General features: G+C 65.5%; 4 protein-coding genes across 4 annotated transcripts in view; 3 read left to right on the top strand and 1 right to left on the bottom strand.

The window, feature by feature from the left end:
* Nucleotides 1–326: 326 nt before the first annotated feature.
* MNEG_2788 (adenosylhomocysteinase) lies at nt 327–7,574 on the top strand (the record flags this gene model as incomplete). Its single annotated transcript, XM_014048742.1, has 20 exons — nt 327–392; nt 617–763; nt 973–1,060; nt 1,394–1,551; nt 1,699–1,854; nt 2,093–2,155; nt 2,419–2,660; nt 2,797–2,958; nt 3,165–3,381; nt 3,587–3,848; nt 4,083–4,132; nt 4,406–4,474; nt 4,785–4,842; nt 5,045–5,392; nt 5,613–5,728; nt 5,925–6,155; nt 6,369–6,612; nt 6,803–6,888; nt 7,045–7,167; nt 7,365–7,574. 20 exons carry the CDS (start codon nt 327–329, stop codon nt 7,572–7,574), a joined length of 3,096 nt encoding a protein of 1,031 aa, XP_013904196.1.
* An 864-nt stretch (nt 7,575–8,438) lies between these two features.
* Nucleotides 8,439–10,034, top strand: MNEG_2787 (hypothetical protein; the record flags this gene model as incomplete). The annotated part of the gene is made up of 3 exons (XM_014048741.1): nt 8,439–8,786; nt 9,022–9,501; nt 9,849–10,034. 3 exons carry the CDS (start codon nt 8,439–8,441, stop codon nt 10,032–10,034), a joined length of 1,014 nt encoding a protein of 337 aa, XP_013904195.1.
* A 1,446-nt stretch (nt 10,035–11,480) lies between these two features.
* On the top strand, nt 11,481–13,121 carry MNEG_2786 (hypothetical protein; the record flags this gene model as incomplete). The annotated part of the gene is made up of 4 exons (XM_014048740.1): nt 11,481–11,712; nt 11,879–11,997; nt 12,298–13,044; nt 13,116–13,121. The coding sequence occupies 4 exons, from the start codon at nt 11,481–11,483 to the stop codon at nt 13,119–13,121; spliced, it is 1,104 nt and encodes a 367-aa protein (XP_013904194.1).
* A 2,348-nt stretch (nt 13,122–15,469) lies between these two features.
* The window catches only part of MNEG_2785 (aminomethyltransferase), a gene marked incomplete at both ends in the record, with an annotated part of 3,550 nt that continues 699 nt past the window's right edge, over nt 15,470–18,320 (bottom strand). The window contains 7 exons of the mRNA XM_014048739.1: nt 15,470–15,590; nt 16,033–16,202; nt 16,594–16,755; nt 16,985–17,069; nt 17,352–17,530; nt 17,650–17,793; nt 18,058–18,189. Coding sequence (XP_013904193.1) covers nt 15,470–15,590; nt 16,033–16,202; nt 16,594–16,755; nt 16,985–17,069; nt 17,352–17,530; nt 17,650–17,793; nt 18,058–18,189 — 993 coding nt within the window. The remainder of the gene's footprint in view (nt 15,591–16,032; nt 16,203–16,593; nt 16,756–16,984; nt 17,070–17,351; nt 17,531–17,649; nt 17,794–18,057; nt 18,190–18,320) is intronic.

Raw genomic sequence — 18,320 nt, 5'->3', positions numbered from 1 at the left:
GTGCTGGCGCTGGATTGGAGCCCGGTCAGCGGGCTCATCGTGACTGCCGGGGAGGACTGCAAGTACAAGGTGGGCGGGGTGCGGCGCGGACGCCTGCTACCGTGCAGCGACGCCTGCTCCTCGCTGCGATTTGGGATGAGCCGCGCACAATCAAGGCTGCCTCCGCCGGTGGCCTGACCGCACTGCGAGGGGCCGAGCTGTCACCGTTTTGACCAGTAGCCTGGCCCCGGCGCGCTCAGGTGTGGGACGCGTTTGGCCGGCCACTGTTCTCGAGCGCGCCCGGCGACCACGCGGTGACCAGCGTGGCGTGGAGCCCCGGCGGCGAGATGTTTGCCGCGGGGTCCTTCAACAGCATCGCGCTCTGCGACCGCATGGGCTGGGCGCACGCCAAGGTGCGTCCAGGCATCCCTTGTGCCTGCTGGAAGACACAGAAATGATGGACACAAAACGCAACCTCACGCGCGGAGGGACCCTGGTGTCAGCTGAGCGTCGAGCCTGCGGCCAGTGGCCGTGCGTGCAGGGGTGTGAGGGGCGCCCCACCGCAGCCTGGGCTCCCCTGGCCAATAGCTGCTCAGCGGTTTGCTTGACCCATCAATGTGGTCAAACTCCCCCTCAGGCCCGCGCGGAGGTGGGGTCAATCCTGGGCCTGGCCTGGTCCCCCGACGGCATGCAGCTGGCAGGCTGCGGCGGCGGCGGAGGTGTGGTGTTTGGGCGGCTGGTCGACATCCGATTGGAGGACAGGCGCGTGCACGCGCTCCTGGAGGTGCGCGCGGCACGGCGCACGGCCGGCGCGGTGTTGCAGGGGCTCCCCTCTCGCCGCCCCTCTAGGCCAGCAACCTCCTGCCGCGAGCGCCGCGGCGGCGCCCAGCCGCTTGCCCTGAAGCTGGTCCTTTGGAGGGCCGAATCTGCTGCTGAGCATCATGGCTTCCTGACTCGCTGGGATTGTGGGGCTGCTCTGACCTGCGACCGCAGGACGAGCGGCGGATCCGCGTGCATGACGTGCTGGGGGAGACGCAGGAGCTGCTTGAATTCAGGGACCCCGTGGTCAAGGTGTCACTGGGTGAGGGGCCCAGGGGCGGGGGCCGGCGGCGCAGGCGCGCACGTGGCGGCGCGCTTTCGCGTTGCGAGGGTGTGCAATTGGGCGCAATGTGGTTGCGGCAGGTGGGGTTGATCCCAGTAATGGTGGGGCATTTGGGTCCGCCCTGCGGCACCTCAAGAGGCAGGGCCAGACGCCCTGGCCGGCTGGCTAGTAATTGCATGGGCGCAAGATAAGTGGTGCACAGGCGGCTCGCAGGATGCCTGGCGTTGCGTAAGCGTCGGTCAACAACCACCACACCTGGACTTTGATCGTAGTGGACACGTCCCCGCCGCTGCTGCTGCCGGGCTGTCGCAGGCTACGGCCACCTGGTGGTCGCGGCGTCGGCGCAGTGCCACATCTACAGCACCTCCAACTTCAACACGCCCCACATCTTCGACCTGCAGCAGCCACTGCACCTGCTCCTGCAGTGCGAGCGCTCCATGCTGCTCTGCGACGCGGCGTCGGGCATGCAGGTATGCGCGGGCACGTGCGTGCGCGCGCTTGCACACGCTGCTGTACAATAGTTCGCCGGCGTCCTATCACGTGCGCAAGCACGCGGCTGCGCCTAGGCACCCACATTGGGGCGCTTCGTGGTGATGACGCGGCCGTGTGCACTGCAGGTGGTGACGTATGACGGCCGCGTGGTGTGCAGCCCGAAGGCCGCCGGCATGCGGCAGGAGCTGCTGTCCGCGCAGATGGTCAGCCTCAGCCCCGACACGCTGGCGGCGATGGACGGGCCGGGGGGCAGCAGCGTGCGGTTGTTCGACACCGCGCAGGTGCGCCCCCGGGGAAGGTCGGGCGGTGGCGGGCGAGGAACTAAAAGCCGTGGGCGCGCGGGGCTGCTGCGGCTGCAGTGCAGGCCGGTGTACATGTGATGGCCATGCACAGAGCGTGCACCCCGTGTCTCTGCTGTTGGCGAGCACACCAGCTGCGGTGTCTGCTGTTGCTGCTGGCAACCGGCTGCTACAAACACACCGGAAACGGCCTCCGTGTCTCCCGCGTTCGCTGCCGCAGGGCCGCCAGCAAGGGGAGCCCGTAGCTCATGGAGTGGAGATTCGACAAGTGGCACTCAGCCAGGTGCGCCTGGAAACTAGTTCAGAGCGCATGTGCAGGGATTTGCCTACTGCATGTGCATCCCTCCGCCTTCCCCCTTACGCTTACGGCGCGCCCCGCGTGCGTGAGCAAATTTACCACGCACGCACGCGGGGCGCGAGCAAATTTACCACGCACGCACGCGGGGCCCGAGCGTGGCTCTGGTCATTAGCACCAGCCTACCCGTTGCCAAACCTGCTCGGCTGCGCCCCCCCTCAAGCGCCCGTCCCCCCCCCTTTTGGCCCCAGGCCGGCACAGTGGCGGAGCGGCTGCTGGCCATAGTGGACTCCAACAGGGACCTGACCCTCGTGCATGTGGCGCGCCGAGCATCCTCCAAGCTGGCCTCCAACGTCGACGCGGCCACGTGGCACGACGCGTGCCCCATGCTGGCGGCCGTGGTGGACGGGAAGCTGGTGGTGTGGCACCACCCGGGGGTCGCATTTGTCGACCCAGGGCTGCTGGATGCAACGCGCGCCACGCGCGGGGACAGGTGCGGCGGCTCAGAGGCGCGCGCGCCCGCGCTGCCGGGCTTTTGGGGCCGCGCCGCAGCCCCTGGCACGCAGCGACGCAGCGCGCTGCCTGCACTCTCACACCGACCGCGCCCCCCGCACCGCCCGCCGCCGCAGCAACTTTGGGCCAGGCGCGCAGGTGTCAGATTTCTTCGGCGGCAATGTCCTGGTGGCGCGCGCTGATGGCGCGCGGGTAGCTGCGTGGGTGCCACCCCACCCGGCCATGCTCTATGAGCTGGTGCGGGGCGCGCAGTGGGACAAGGCAGCGCGCCTGTGCAGGTGGGGGACCGCGGAGTGCTCGCACTAGAGTAGAGCGCTGCCTGCGATCTCAATGCCATGACAGCCAGTGGGCGCCCTGTTTATGTGTTGACTTATGCTGCCTCACGTGCTGAAGCTGCGCGAGTGCTGCATGCGGGCATGTCCTGTTTCATTGTGCGCGTTTGTGGCCCCGCTCACTATGCGCCACCTGGCCCCATGCGGCCCAGGTTTGTTGGTGACCCCAGCCTCTGGGCGGTCCTAGCTGCCATGGCAGTGGGTGCCGGCGAGCTAGCAGTAGGCGAGGCGGCGTTCGCCGCCATCGGCGCCGCTGATAAGCTCATGTTTGTGCAGCGCTGCGGGCAGCTGCGAAGCACCCAGGCTCGCGCAGCGGAGTTGGCGCTTTACCGGCGGCAGCCGGCAGAGGCTGAGGCGCTGTTGCTGCAGGTGCGGGGTAGTGACGGGCTGCGTGCACAGCTAGAGCTTGCTTCTAGGACGCTATTCTTCATCCGCCCTTTTATGGTGGCAACCCAGGCTCATGTTGCATCAGGTAATCAACCCATCAAACGCGGTGCTGCCGTAGGCTGACGCAACAGTGCGCCGCTCATCGCGCCGATTTGTGCCGCTGCATCCTTACCATCTGAATTGCCAGGCGGGCCTGGTTTACCGGGCAGTCAAGCTCCACATCCGCATGCATCAATGGGCCCGTGCACTCGAGCTGGCGCAGAAGCAAGGGCAGCACGTGGACACGGTGCTGCTCCACCGCCGCCGCCACTTGCAGCGGTGCGGCCAGCAGGAGACGCTCGAGCCGTTCCGCAAAGCTGCGGCCGAGGTGGCAGTCGATGAGGAGGGCGTGATGCGGCGCGCGCACGAAGAGAGGCAGCGGGAGCGGGAGGGGGGCAGCGGACCACCAAGTGGGGGCAGTGGAGTGGGAGGCGGCGGACGGTTAAAGGCGCCCCGTCAGCACATACAGACGGCGTTGTAAGCGGAACCAGCTGTCATACCCCTTGGCCCTGTCGCCGTTCGCGTTCCCGTGCCCGTGTGGTCGAGTGCCACAGTCTGCGTGGTGGTCAACACGTCGGACCGCCAGGCGCTGTGCGTGCAAGCGTCTTGATCAGGGGCGTGGCTCCTTATCTCTAGGCCTACAGCAGAAATTTTACATCGGAGTCCGTACAGCGCGATAGCGTTCGACGAGGAGGTGCTCATCAAGGCGGGAACCCGTCACTTGGGTGGCAGCCGCAGCCCCGTAGCATGGTGGTGATATGACATCGTAGGGAGTCTTTTCTCTTGTTTTTGAGTGACTCAGGTGCCCAGCCTCCCCGGAGCTTCCTGCGAGCACCTGCGCACTGCCAACGTTTGCCCTCCTGCACGCTTCATTTCTGCCCAAAAGGCGCGATCAGCCACGTTTACCTTCACCTTTTTCACTGCACCCTTCGACGGTGCATAAACGCTCCTCGCGACCTTCTCCCAGATCGTCGCCCACCGCATCGCAAACATGGCTGTCGAGCTTAAGAAGGAGCAGGGTGCTAGCGGTCGTGAGGTGGGCAACCCTTCGGCAGGCTTGCGCGTGCGATCAGATGGGATCAGTGGCGCATTCCCCAGCCGGGCATATCGCCTTTCTGCGCCCCGCCCAGCGGGCTCCCGTGCGGCCCTGCTGGATCTTCAAAATTTAGACGAACGTGTCGAACATAAGGCGCACGGAAGGCCAGCATCGGCCCCGGGCACAGTGCGGCGGCTGGGTTGGCGCCAGCGCGCACCACCCGTCTGTGCCCGGCGTGGCTGGGCCAGGCAGTACTGGCACGCGGCACTGCTTACCGGCCGCCTCTGTCCACCTGATGCCTAACCCACAGTTCAAGGTCAAGGACATCAATGAGGCCGATTTCGGTCGTCTCGAGATCGAGCTCGCTGGTGCGTTTGAAGGCCTTTGTGGTCTGGCAGCGCTGCGCACGGGCACCCTGACGCTAGCGGCGTGCTGATCGCGACCACCGCCACCTCACCTTGCCTCATTCGTTTCAGACTTGCGATATAGGCGGGCCTCCCCACAACCCGGAGATGTCTGATCTTGTGATCTTACCTACTGCAACCCCTGCATGCGGCGCTCACTCCACAGAGGCCGAGATGCCCGGCCTGATGGCGTGCCGCGACGAGTTCGGCCCCAGCCAGCCCTTCAAGGGCACCCGCATCGCCGGCTCCCTGCACATGACCATCCAGACCGCCGTGCTGATCGAGACCCTGGTGGCCCTCGGCGCCGAGGTCCGGTGGTGCAGCTGCAACATCTTCTCCACCCAGGACCACGCCGCCTCGGCCATCGCGCGCGACTCCGCCAGCGTGTTTGCCTGGAAGGGCGAGACCCTGGAGGAGTACTGGTGGTGCACCGAGCAGGCGCTGACCTGGCCCGACGGCGAGGGCGCCGACCTGCTGGTCGACGACGGTGGCGACGCCACCCTCATCATCCACGGTGCGCGGGCCTGCTGGCAGGCTTGTCTGGGTACAGAGGTGTTTGCGGGCAGGGGTCGAGGAGGGGAAGCTGCGGACAAGGGGTCAGCAAGACTGTCGCGCAGGGGGCGGCAGGGGTTGATGGTGCAAAGTTCTGAACAGCCTGCCCTGCATGTTGCAGTGTTGCCAGCACCTAGCCGCACGGCTAAATCCAGCTTGACACGACAACCCTCTGACCGCAGAGGGTGTGAAGGCCGAGGCCGACTTCGCAAAGGACGGGACCGTGCCCGACCCCAACTCCACCACCAACCCCGAGTTCAAGATCGTGCTCTCCATCATCAAGGAGACCCTGAAGACGGTGGGCGGCGCTCCGGGGTCAACCGTCGGGCGCGGCCCCATGGCCACGCAGAGTGGGGCTGCCATGCTGTGCTGCATGTGTGATGCAAAGCTTCGCTGCCTTATCCGTAAGACACTCTGAGACGCCGTGTCCCAAAGTCACAAACCAGGCCTCCCTCCTGAGCCATCGCCCGCTCGCCCCTGTCACCACCCAACAGGACCCCACCAAGTGGACCCGCATGGCCAAGAAGATGCAGGGCGTGTCTGAGGAGACCACCACCGGCGTGAAGCGCCTGTATGAGATGCAGGACGCCGGCACCCTGCTTTTCCCCGCCATCAACGTGAACGACAGCGTCACCAAGTCCAAGTTCGACAACGTGTACGGCTGCCGCCACTCGCTGCCTGACGGCATCATGCGCGCCACCGACGTCATGATCGCCGGCAAGATCGTGAGCACCCGGGAGGGAGGGTGGGGGGTGGGTGAAGGCGTTGGGAGTGCAGGCGCCCGGCCGACGGGTCGGCGCTGCTTTACAGCGGCGATGGCTACCTTGCGGTATCTCGCCAGCCTGTCGCTTGTTGTGATGTAGTGTGGACCACAATTCGCCACCAGCTGGCCAACAGGACATCTCACCTGGCCTCTTCCCCCGAAACCCCCTCCCCAGGCGTTCATCGCGGGCTACGGTGACGTGGGCAAGGGCTGCGCCAGCGCCATGAAGGCCGGCGGCGCGCGCGTGATCGTGAGCGAGATCGACCCCATCTGCGCGCTGCAGGCGTCCATGGAGGGCTACCAGGTGCTGCCCCTGGAGGACGTGCTGGAGACCGCCGACATCTTCATCACCACCACCGGCAACAAGGACATCATCATGGCCGAGCACATGGCCAAGATGAAGAACAACGCCATCGTCGGTGCGCAGGGGCTCGGGGGCTCGCGGAGGGAGCGGCGCAGGGGGTGCCTGTAGTTGGCCGCCTGCACTGTGCGAGCGGCTGCACTGGCGGCACGTGAGGTGCTGCAGTTTCCGCCGGTAAAGAGCTGTGTGCCTTCCACCTGACCTGTCCCTTACTCACTTGGTGCCGGCGCGGCTTTGAACCCCCTCAGGCAACATCGGTCACTTTGATAACGAGATTGACATGGCCGGCCTCTACGACTACCCCGGCATCAAGCGCCAGAACATCAAGCCCCAGGTGACCATCCAGGGGTCCGCCAACCCGCTGGCTGTGCAATTGCCTGCCTGCTTGCCTGCATTGGGGCTGTTTTCCTGGCTCGGTTGCCTGAGTTATTGCCACAATGGTGAGACCTTCAGCCGCTGAAACCAACCTGCGTTTGCCCCCTCCCCGCAGGTGGACCGCTTCATCTTCCCCGACGGCCACGGCGTGATCGTGCTGGCTGAGGGCCGCCTGCTCAACCTGGGCTGCGCCACCGGCCACCCCAGCTTCGTGATGAGCTGCTCATTCACCAACCAGGTACGTGGCAGTGCCCGCGATGCAGGCACCGCGCGTGTTGTTCGTCCCCACTCATTTGTTGTGCCCGCTTCAGTTGGGCCCCGCGCCTGCTGTGTACCTCACAGCACACCAAGCAGCCAGCACACCAATGTGAATCCCTCTCGCGCCACGCCCCTTCTTAACCCCGCACCCCTGCCGCCCTCGCCGCCCCACTCCAGGTGATCGCCCAGCTGGAGCTCTGGAACGAGCGCAACAGCGGCCGCTACGAGAAGAAGGTGTACGTGCTGCCCAAGCACCTGGACGAGAAGGTGGCCGCCCTCCACCTGCCCAAGCTGGGCGTGAAGCTCACGCGCCTGACGCCGTCGCAGGCGACCTACATCAACGTGCCCGTCGACGGCCCCTACAAGCCCCCGGCGTACCGCTACTAGGCGGCGGCCGCGCAGCAGCGGGGTGTTTGGGGGCGCTGCGCGCGCCGGCGCCGTGCGCGCGGCCCCGTGGCGTGTAACGCTTGCGGGGGGGCGCCGCGCACGGCGGGGTGCCAGCGCGCGCGGGGCTGAACAGATTTAGACCCACAAGATGCCGCCGGCATTGCAATGACTCTTCTTCCACGTCACCGCAAAGGCGATTTGTAAATGCTCAACACAATGTTTGGTGGTGATGGGCCTCACAGCGGGAGCGAGAGCGGGCGTATCAATGAGATTTGTGTCAATCTGCAACCTGCTGGCGTTGTTTGTGGTGGCAAGGAAGGGGGGGTGAGGACAACCACCCTCGGAAGCGCCCGAAAAGCAAACCGCAACAGACGGCGGTGGCTGACACGCCTAGAGGTAGCTGCCATCTGTTGTCGTATGTCCCTTGTCATACCCCCTGCCGCTTACCGCAAGCCTGCAGCCCAAGGTTTGAAGGCTACTGAGACCCTGGCCCGGCTGTGTCACCTACGGGAGTGGCCGGTGACGGCAAGGCAGGTGGTACCCAGGCGGATGCTTAGAAGTGAAGGGCCATACAATATCGAATCCCTCCCAAGATTCCTGTCGCTCAGCTGGATACTCCCTAAACAGACCACCGCAGTTCTTGCAAGCTTCAGCAGGAGCCCGGTGACTGGCTGCTCTTGGCCGACCAACGTAAAATTATATGATACTCAAGCTGTTAGGCAATATACTCAACCGCCTGTGACCTCGTCTCCGTGCTATTGTCGGGGTGGCCGCGCGGGCTTCTTCAATTGTGCACGACCAGGGCAGCGGAGAGCACAAGTTGATACGACGTAGTAGTCCCCACCAATATACCCGTCGTCCAGCATGGGGGACCACCACCCCGTCTCCGCCAAGTTTGTGTATGGTTGCATCTTGGCGTGGATCGCCAACAGCGCCCTATGCGTGTTGCTGAATAAGCACCTGCTCTTCTACCTGCACTTCGGCTTCCCGACAACGCTGGCGACGCTGCACATGGTGGCAGCGTTCACGGGCACGGCGCTGCTGATCCACTGCACGCCCGACGGTCGGCAGCACGCGCCACCGCCGTTCAGCAAGGTGAAGCCCAAATTCTACATACAGCTGGGCGGCATCGCAGCGCTCTTCGGCTTCGTGCTGGTGCTCGCCAACTCGGCATTCCTGTACCTATCCGTGCCCAGCATCCAGATGCTCAAGGTGCGGGCAGCGGGCACTGGGCGGCTGGCGCAGCCGGGCCGGCATGGGCGGGCACAGCGGGCGCGGCTGCTGTTAGGCCGCTGGCGTGGTGTTTTGGTCCTTCAGCACCACAAGCCTGCAGCGGGCCTGCGCACCCTCACAGCGGCAGTCATCGGCGAGAGCACGCCCCCCCCCCCCCCCGCTTCCCGCGGCCCAAAACCCACGCGCCGCGCCCCGCCGCCCGCGCCGCGACCAGGCCTGCGGCGCCGCGACCACCTTTATGGTCGGCCTCCTGTTTGGCACCGAGACCTACAACAACCGGTCGATGCTGAAGGTCCTGATCGTCGCCGCAGGCGTGATGATCGCGTCCTATGGGGAGGTCCGCGCCAACTTCTTGGGCGTCTCCCTCCAGCTGGGCTCCATCGTGTCCGACGCCGTGCGCTGCACGCTGCTGCAGCTCGTGATGCAGAAGAACGAGGTCAAGCTGTCGCCCGTGGGCACGCTGTACTGCGTCGCGCCCATGGCCGCGGCCAGCCTGCTGATCCCGGCGCTGCTTATGGAGTCGTCCAAGCTGCGCAACCACACGCACCCGATCCCCTGGGCGTGGCTGGGCGGCAGCTGCATGGCGGCCGCGAGCCTCAACTTGGTGGTGTTCACGCTGATCGGCAAGACGAGCGCGCTGACGACGAGCATCACGGGGCCGCTCAAGGAGTGGGTCTGCATCCTCACGGCCATGGTGGGTGGGCCCGAGGCCGGGCCGTGGGACGGGCCGCGGGGCGGGGCATGCGGGCGTGGCACAGCAGGAGGTGGCAGGAGGCGGGCGGGAGCAGTCTGATGCACGTCGTGAGGGCGGCGAAGGAGGGTGGGGGCCGGTCGTGGCGGCGTGGGAAACACCCTTGCTGCGTGCGGCACGAGGCGCTGCGCTGGCGGCACGGCTGCGCGGCGACGGCGCCCCGCATTTGCATTGTGCAGCTCGCAAGCAGACTTGGCGATGCATCAGCGTAGGTACGTTCTTCTCTCCTCCCAAGTCTCTCCCCATCTCTCCAACCCAACCAAACCTCCACCTCGTCACCGCACACGCAGTTGATATACCACACGCCGGTCACTGGCCAGCAGTGGTGCGGCTACGCCATTGCGTTGGTCGGCATCTTTTGGTACCAAAGGGAGAAGTTTGCGCAGGCCGCAGGTGGCGGCAGCAGCGGCGGGGGCGCTGCGGCGGAGGAGAAGCTGCCGCTCATTCGAGCTGACAGCAAGAAGGAGGCGGTTTGAGGATATTCAAGTTATTGTTGGCTCCGAATGGCAGGCGCTGCGGCACGCCTGTGTTGGGGGTGTGCGGCCCATGCGCCAAATGCAGGGGCAACTCTAGGCAGGTCATGAATTCCTTGATGCCGGGATCAACACTTTCTGTCCGCTGCTCCAACCGCCGCTGCGCCGATGCGGGCGGCATGGAGCGCCGCGCGCTCGCGCTCATGCTCCATTGATTGCGTCAAAAAGCAACTGCCGTGTGTGTCAAGACGTGGCTTCGTGGCATTTTCCAGTTACCTGGCTTATTTTCTGTTCAGGCACATTCGCGGGTGGACTGTGGAGCCCGCGCTTTGCGCCTGCTGGCCCTGTCACGCATACCACCAAGCAATGCAACTACTTCTGCGCAAGCAGCTTGGGCTGGCTTGCAGTCACTGTCATCAGATGCATCCCTTGGGCGCGACAAATATGGCGCACGGTCGCGATGTAACCAACCACTAACCACTTGCAGGGTGCTGGTGTGCCGTCGAAAGCACGATGGTGCCAGATTTCCAGATTGCTAGGAGGTCTGGAACAATGTACGCTGCACAGTGCAGGCAACCAAACCATCCGCGCCCAGGGAGCCGCTTGTGCTGTTGGCAGCTCTCAACAATTTGGGCGGCCCCGAGGGAAGGTCTGCGGCAGCTCCTTATCCGACGGTGCTGCAACATCGCTTCCTGCATAGGCAATTTATACATTATCCGGAGTTCTCCGCGGAACACTCGGTGATACCGGGTGCTGGCTGCACCACAGCTGACCTACAGTACCCCGCGGGCTGCAGCTGTTCCGCGGCGGTTGCCTGCAAAGCCAGATCGGACAATCCAGATCACATATATGGCATAGCATTACATCGCATCGCCAAACGATAGGCTAGCTGCCCTTCAGATCGCCTCATCGACCTTTGACTTGCCCTACGCGCATGCAGCAAGGGCATACCCCGTCATCGTGCCTAAGATCAGGTTGATCACACAAAACTGCACGCAAGAACGCTGTTGCGGAGATTGCGGCTCCAGCTGCGCGAAGCAGCAGGGCACGCCGCTCATGGCAAATGGGTGCAGGTGCCACCGCTCCCATGGGGTAGCTGGACCATCCTTCTTCTTGATGTGAGCAGGAATATTTTGATGGAACTGCCTGTATGGCATGACCTCAGCCTGATTGTCACCGTGTATGCTGTACCTTGTCTCTTGTCACCCTGTCCATCGCTCAGAACCGATGCTGCATGGCCCGCCGCAATACGCCATCGGCAGGGCAGCAGTCCTTGCAGTAGCGCGCGCTACGACAGAAACAGGGTCCCGTAATTCAGGCGCTTGCGCCCCAGGAAGCTTGGCTTGCACATCAAATGCCAGATGGCCAACAACAGCGGCGCCCGCGGGCCGCACGCTGCAAGCAGCGGCGGCAGTGCGTGCACGAGCCAGGGCGAACGGCCTCGCGGCCATGAGCGCGAGGGTGGTCGTGCGCAGGCCGGCGGCGTTTGACTCGCGGTTGGAGGCGGCCTTCGCCAGCGGCCTGCGCTTTCAGGAGGGTGGCGCCGCCGTGGCCGGCTGGGTGCACTCCTCCAGGCACGAGGCCGTCAGCCTCAAGGTCGCCAGCCGCAGGCGCATGCTGCCGAAGCAGCCGCGTGCGACAGAGGCCGGGATTGTCTACAACTTCATCGTCCTTTTTCCAGGTTGGCCTTTGGGAGGCGTGAGTAAATAAAAGGCGGTGCGGCGGGCCCAGCCGCGGAACGCCAACGCACCTATGTCTGCGACGCGCCCGAGCGCGTATGAGCCGTGGGCGCCGGGCCACGGCGCTCCCCAAGCTGGTCCAGCCACCTGCGCCGTGCGACCGCGCAGGCAAGGACGCGCGGCAGGCGGCTGCGACGCGCGACGCCGCGGTGGTGGCGGTCAACAGGGGGGGCGCGTGCTCGCTGCAGGTGGAGGGCGGCGTGACGGGCCTCTGCGAATACGCCGCGGTGAGCAGAGGGCACAAGGCGGGGCTCAGCTGGAGCGGCGTGTGCTGACGCGCCGCCACTAGCGTCGCGGCCAGACAGCAGGGGAAGCGTCCTCAGGGTGGCGGGTGCGCAGCCCCCGGTGCGGATATGCCTCATGTGCCGCGGCCGGGTGCCCTCCTGCCCCTTGCCACACTGTGTTCCCTTGAACAAATCATCCTGGGAGTCACAAGCACTCGACCTTGCCTCCACAACTCGGGCCCCTCACCACAGCACACAAGCCGCCGCTCAACCCCATATCTCGTCCCCCGCTGTTGACCACAGGACCTGGCGGAACTCGACCCGTTTGACCCGAATTCCTCCCTCCTTATTGAGTCCTCCAAGGCCACAAAAACCGCCGTCCCGCCCGATGCGGCGCCCGCCGCGCCCGTCTGCCGGCTGGAGGGCCAGGGCTGTGACGGGGTGACGCTGAATTGCTGCAGCTGGGCGTTCCAGGAGTGCGACCTGCGGCCCGACGCGCCGACGCGCGGCACGTGCCGCTCGCTGACGGGGCGGCAGGGGCCGACCTGCAAGAGGGAGGGGGAGGGCTGCAGCCACGGCTGGCAGTGCTGCCCGTTCCTGAAGTGCGCCGGCGGCGGGCCGGCAGGCCGGCGCTGCACCTGGACGCCGGACCAAGCGAGCCTCAGCGTGAACGTCACGATGACGTCACCGGGCGGCTACGACGCGGCGGTGCAGGAGGGCCTGCTGTCGGCGGTGCAGCGGTGGCTGCTGCTGGAGGGCACCGGCGCCGCCAGCACGCGCGTGGTGGGGTACGAGCCGCTGCGCGCGCCGACGGCCGCGGAGTGGGAGCGGAGGGGGCGCATGTATCACTTTGAGGTCGTCCTGGGGGCCCCGACTGCGGCGGCCCTGGACGGCGCTGTCAGGGCCGCGCTGCGGGCGCTGGGCGGCGTGTTGGAGAGCGGCACGGCGTCGCGGAGCGCCGGCGGATCGGCGAAGAGCGGCGGGGGCGGGTTCTGCGGCGTGCCAGTGTTAAGCATAGGAGAGGGTGCGACGCTGTGCTCATTGGCCAAGGTAAGTGCGCTGGCTGTCAGGGTTGACGCTTATTGCTGGAGTCGAGCGGCTGCTAATCTGTGATGGCGCAGGCCTGACAAAGCGCCCTCCAGTAGTCCCGCCTCGCCCCCAACTGCTGCCCACCCCAACTTCCACCTCCGCTCCCCCTCCGATGGGCCCCCAGTCGCGCTGCGACGAGCTGCGCAAACAAGGCGACGGGCCGCCCTGCAGCGCGATAACCGCGTCCTCGTCAGCGACCGCGATCAGCCCAGCCCCGCCTCGCTACAAGGAGCTGGCGTGCCGGCGCGAGGGGGAGCCGTGTGAGGGCCCTTTCAACGTCGCGGGCACATGCTGCGCCGGGCACTCATGCGCGCTCAGGCTGCCGGGCGCGGATCCCCACGTCCCGACGGGCGTGTGCAAGCCCAACTGTACGCAGCAGTGGGACCCTTGCAAGAGCGACAGCGAGTGCTGCGGGTACTGGGGCCCACTGAAGTGCAACCCCACTATGGGTGCTTGCCTGCCGCCCAGCTTTAACTGGACGTGGCCGAGCATTGACAAGCTTGCTTGAGGTGCGCGGCGGGCGCAAAGGTTGACCAACCTAATTTAAAGGCATGCATGAAGGCTGCGCAGGTATTTCATTCATTGTTTTGCTGCTCCTCGAGCGACGACAAACGAACCGCTGGCCGGATGGACGGTCGTGTTCCAGCGGGCTGCGATGCCCGCTCACATGACGATGTGATGCTGCAAAGTGCACTACAGCGCCGTTTTGAACGCACAGCTGCTGCAGCATCAAACAAACAATTGGTGCATGGTGGCTTATCTTGTGACACTTAGGTCATCTGACGCCAGGCCATCAAGTACATAGCTTTTGTAAGTCACGCAGGGTTTACTGAATTTCTGCTGCAGCATGCGCAATGTCAGGGTCTGAGATACATCAAACCACTCAAATCAAGAGACCTGGGTAGTGATCATACCTCACTGGATGAGCTGCAGGTGGCAGCGTTCTTGCGCACTTGCCAGGCTGGTGCCACACGCACACGCACGTATGTCAGCAATTGAAGTCAGTGGTTTTGTTCCCCAAGAAGGACAGCCTGCCTGCCAGAGTCTCGTTTCTGTTTCACTGTAATGGTATCGAGTCGGTGTCACATAGATAAATACCGGTATCTGCCTCGACCCTTGTTCGCAACCTGTCAGATCTCGTTCGCAGACGGTCGCTGTAGAATCAATTGTCTAGAAAATGAGCGCATCTGTTGCGCAGGCCTTCAGGTTGACCGCCGTGAGACCATCACAACGCAATGCGCAGCGGCCAGCACGAGCAGCACCCATCGGACCGCACCGTGTGCAGCAGCAGCAGTGGCGCCATGCGACAACATGCGCGTCCCTACCCAGGGGCCTGCCTGACAGCATCAGCGACCCGATCATACGTGCTGCACTCACGGTGGGTCTGAGGGTCTCTGACACGCAAACAGTGCGGATGTTGTGTGTCTAGCAGCGGCGCTCGCCACCACACAAGGCCTATCTAAGGCCCCTCGTGTTGTGCGCCCCCGCCTGCCGCAGGAGCCTGTTGCATTCCTGGGAGGCATCTTTGCTGGAGTCCTTGGCTTGGATGAGCAGGAGGAGCCTTTGAGAGGCTGGGTGGAGCGCACGGCGCAGCAAGCCGGGGTGAGAGGGGCCTGGGCAGCTAACCGCCAGCCCCCTGGGTCCCGCTCTGCCTATCGCACCATGTGTCTCTCCGCAGCCCCACCACCCTGCTCCAGCACAGGACAGTAAATTTTTTGCTGTTGCCCTTCTTCCACGTGCATTGCAGATCCCTCTCCCTAACAGCCTGGCAAGCAGCAGTGGCGGTGGCAGTGGGAGCGGCACCCCGAGCAGTGGCAGCAGCAAACAGTAGATACGCAGACACTTCTGCGCTTGTTTGTTCTGTGACCCATATACATATCTGGATATACAATTATAGCTCACTGGATGAGACGTTTGTAGTTGTATACGTTTACTTTGCTGGTATGCAAGTGAGCCCATTTTATTTGTTCCACACCGGCACTGTAGAATTGCGGCCATTTGCAAAGCCAATGTCATGGTCGGGAAGCGGTCTTTGACGTTTAATTGCCCCTGTTAAGCAGGGCGGCCCCAGGTCTGAACCGGCGCGGTGCCACCAACAACCCAATGCACCTGCCGGCGCGGTGCGAAAAATCCGCGATTTGCCAGCAGTGCATCAGCCGCGTCTGTGTCAACCTCGCCAGTGGGACGAGGAATTACAAGCAAGCAAGCAAGCCGTAACAAAAACTGGGGAGTCCCGGCCGTGCACACACGGCCAATCGGCGCCTGAAAGCCGCCTCGTGCCGACTGCCAAAGTTGCACGGTCCCGCATGCGGCGGGCGCCGCTCGACAGGGCCCCCCAGGCAGCCAGCTCGGCGCGCGGCCCGCCAGCCGCCGGGTTGGCGGTAGCTCATCCCTTGAAGTAGGTGGTGGGGACAAAGGGCATCTTGGTGACAACGGCCTTCTGGGCCTTGCCGCGCACCACCAGGTTGAGCTCGGTGCCGGCCTTAGCGTACGCCTTGTCGACATAGCTGCGGCGCGCGTGAATGTGTTTGTGTGTGTGTGTATGCGTGAGGGTGTGCGTGTGCGTTTGTGTGCGTGCGTGTGTGCCCGCGCACAATTGCATGTGTGTATTGTGCGTGTGTGTGGTTGTGTGTGTGTGTGTGTGTGTGTGTGTGCGCGCGTGTGTCGTGCAGGCCAGCCTATGCGCGCGGTTGACCGCAAGGGGAGCTGCAGCGGCAAATCGCAAATCGCATGCGCGCCCAGGTGCTGAGTGCCTCAAACCGTCTCAGGAGTCTCAAGCTTCCAGTCGGCCAAGCAGCCCCAGCCCGCTCATATTTGTGCGCTTCGCCGGCCGCGAGGGTTTCCACAATGACCCCTCTGCATACACCCCTACCCCGGCACCCGCTTCCCCTCAAGGCTCCTCTTGCCCGTGCATCATCCCCCCAAGCTGCCCCCCTCCCACCCCCTCACCCCATGGCCACGTTCTTCTTGAGGCAGGGGCTGAAGGCGCCGCTGGTCACCTCGCCCACCCGCGTGCCGTCGGGCGTGGTGATCTCGCTGTGCTGCCGCGCGGGCGCGCCGCTGCTGACGAAGCCGACGCGGCGCTGCGCGACGCCGTCGGCGAGCTGCTGCTTGATGACCTGCGGCGGTTGTGACGACGCGCGCGTGCGACGTGACCGCGTTGCGGTTTAGCAAACTAAGTGTTGGGATGGGATAGGACGCGGTGTGCTGTTCTGTGCTGGCGCAGCCGCGGTCTGCAGGGAGTTGCGGCCGCGCGGCATGACCCCAGCGCTGGGCTGAACGAGCTGCGCGGGTGTGTGCGGCCAATGCTGGCGGCGTCCCAACTCGGGGAGGGGACGCCGCCCTCCGTTGCGCGCCTGGCCAGCACCCTACTGCCTCTGGGCCTGCACGCGACTCCCTTCATAGTGGACCCCCAGCCTCCTGGATTCAACTGGCTCTAATCGGCCGCCGCCACCCGCGCCCGCGCGCAGCGCAGCGCAGCGCGGCGCGTCAGCCCCGCCCGCCCCCCACCTGGCCGCCCAAAAAGTCAAAGGCCTCGCGCCGCCGCTTGGCCACAGTCCAGGCCAGGCCGGCCTCGATGGGTGTGATGTCCTCGTTGAGGTCGTTGCCATACAGGCACAGCCCCGCCTCCAGCCGCAGGCTGTCGCGGGGGCCCAGCCCCGCCAGGCGGACCTGCCAGGGCAGGGGAGCGGCGCCGCGGCCGTCGGCATACACCCGTGGTTGGTGCTGCAGCGTCGCCGCCTACTTGGGCGGCCACCGTTGAGCCCTGGCCGCGCGGCGGCTTGGGTCGCGGGTAGTGCAGGCGTGGGGGGTGTCGCGCCACGACGGGCGCCGCGTTGCAACTGCGTGTGCTGGCGCCAGGGGGACGTGATGCGGAATCGCAACACATGCGCCGCCGCACCTCCTCATTGGCCACGAGCTTGTCAGCCAGCTGCTGAACGTGCGTGTTGGGCACGCTGATCTCAAACCCATCCTCTCCAGTGTACCTGCAACAAGGGACGCGCTGCTCGTGAGCATCCCTTGCTAAAGATTAATCAGCTGACGCGCGGCCGATGCCCGCGCACCTTCCGCTGAGCTGGCAGCCCGCGCGCCCAGGCCGCCGCTCCAGCCGCTCCCCCCGGCCTCTGATCGAGCAAACTCCTCGCCTCTGCATGCCGTAAGCCGCGCCCAGCCGCGCCGACGCGGCCCCGGCAGTCCCCAGCCGGGCCCCCACCCCCCCTCGCGGCCGCCCGGCCCCCACCCGCCCGGTCCCGCGCGCGTGTGCTCACCCCGTGCGCGTCACCCAGCAAGGCGCGCCCGCAACCTCGAACCGCGCGAAGTTTCCAAAGTAGAACTTTGACAGGTCAAACGCGGTCAAACCCTGCAGCACCTTGGACGCGGCGGGGCCCTGCAGCGCCAGCAGCGCGCGGTCATCGTGGACGTCGAGGGACACGTCCTTGCCCGCGGCCTGCAGGGGGGGGGGGGTAGGGGAATGAAGCCGCGCCCCGTGTTGAGAGGAGTGGAGACCAGAGGATACTCAGTGCGGCGAGCAGCGGGCGCAGGAGGGGCCAGCGCGACACGCCACACCCGAGTGGGATCCCCCCACCCTGCGTGGACGGCAGGACGGCGTTCGGGGCGCGCCTGTGCTGCCTTGAGGTGTGCGCCAATGTGGGCGAGGTCCTTGTCGCGGCAGCCGGCGTTGACGACCAGATATATCTCGGTGGGCGTCACCTGCTCGCACCGGGGTCGTCGCAGCCGAAGCAAGTGAAACTCTTATTCCATCCCTGAGCAAGTACATGCCCGCCCTCTGTCGAGGCTGCACGGCCTGGCGCGCGCTGCAGCTCGCTCGTCGCCGGCTTGGCTGGCCCTACACAGCCGGCTGCATTCCGAGCCGGGGCGCCGCCCCATTGCAGGTGAGTCCGACAACGCCAGGTTTTTACGCCCCCAGGCGCCTCCGGCAAGCCGCCCTGCGCGCGTCACCGAGGGTCTACTCACCTTGGTGATGACGGTGTCGTCGATGATGCCGCCCTTCTCGTTGGTGAACACGCTGAGGGAGCCGGTGCCGTCTGCCAGCCCCGAGATGTCGCCCACCACCAACCCCTCCAGGAAAGCCACCGCGTCCTTGCCCTGCGCGCGGCGCGCCGGCAGGCGCGTGGTGATGGGTGCGGGGGAGCGGGCGGGGGGGCGGAGTGGCTGGGGTGCGCGCCGCGGCTCGCAGCAAGGGCCCGCCGTAAAGGGCGCCTGTCCTGCCGGCGGGG

This window comes from Monoraphidium neglectum, assembly GCF_000611645.1.
Source record: "Monoraphidium neglectum strain SAG 48.87 unplaced genomic scaffold scaffold00327, whole genome shotgun sequence".
NCBI lineage: Eukaryota > Viridiplantae > Chlorophyta > Chlorophyceae > Sphaeropleales > Selenastraceae > Monoraphidium > Monoraphidium neglectum.
The sequence above is the reverse complement of the archived record's forward strand: the minus strand, read 5'-3'. Positions and strand labels throughout refer to the sequence as shown.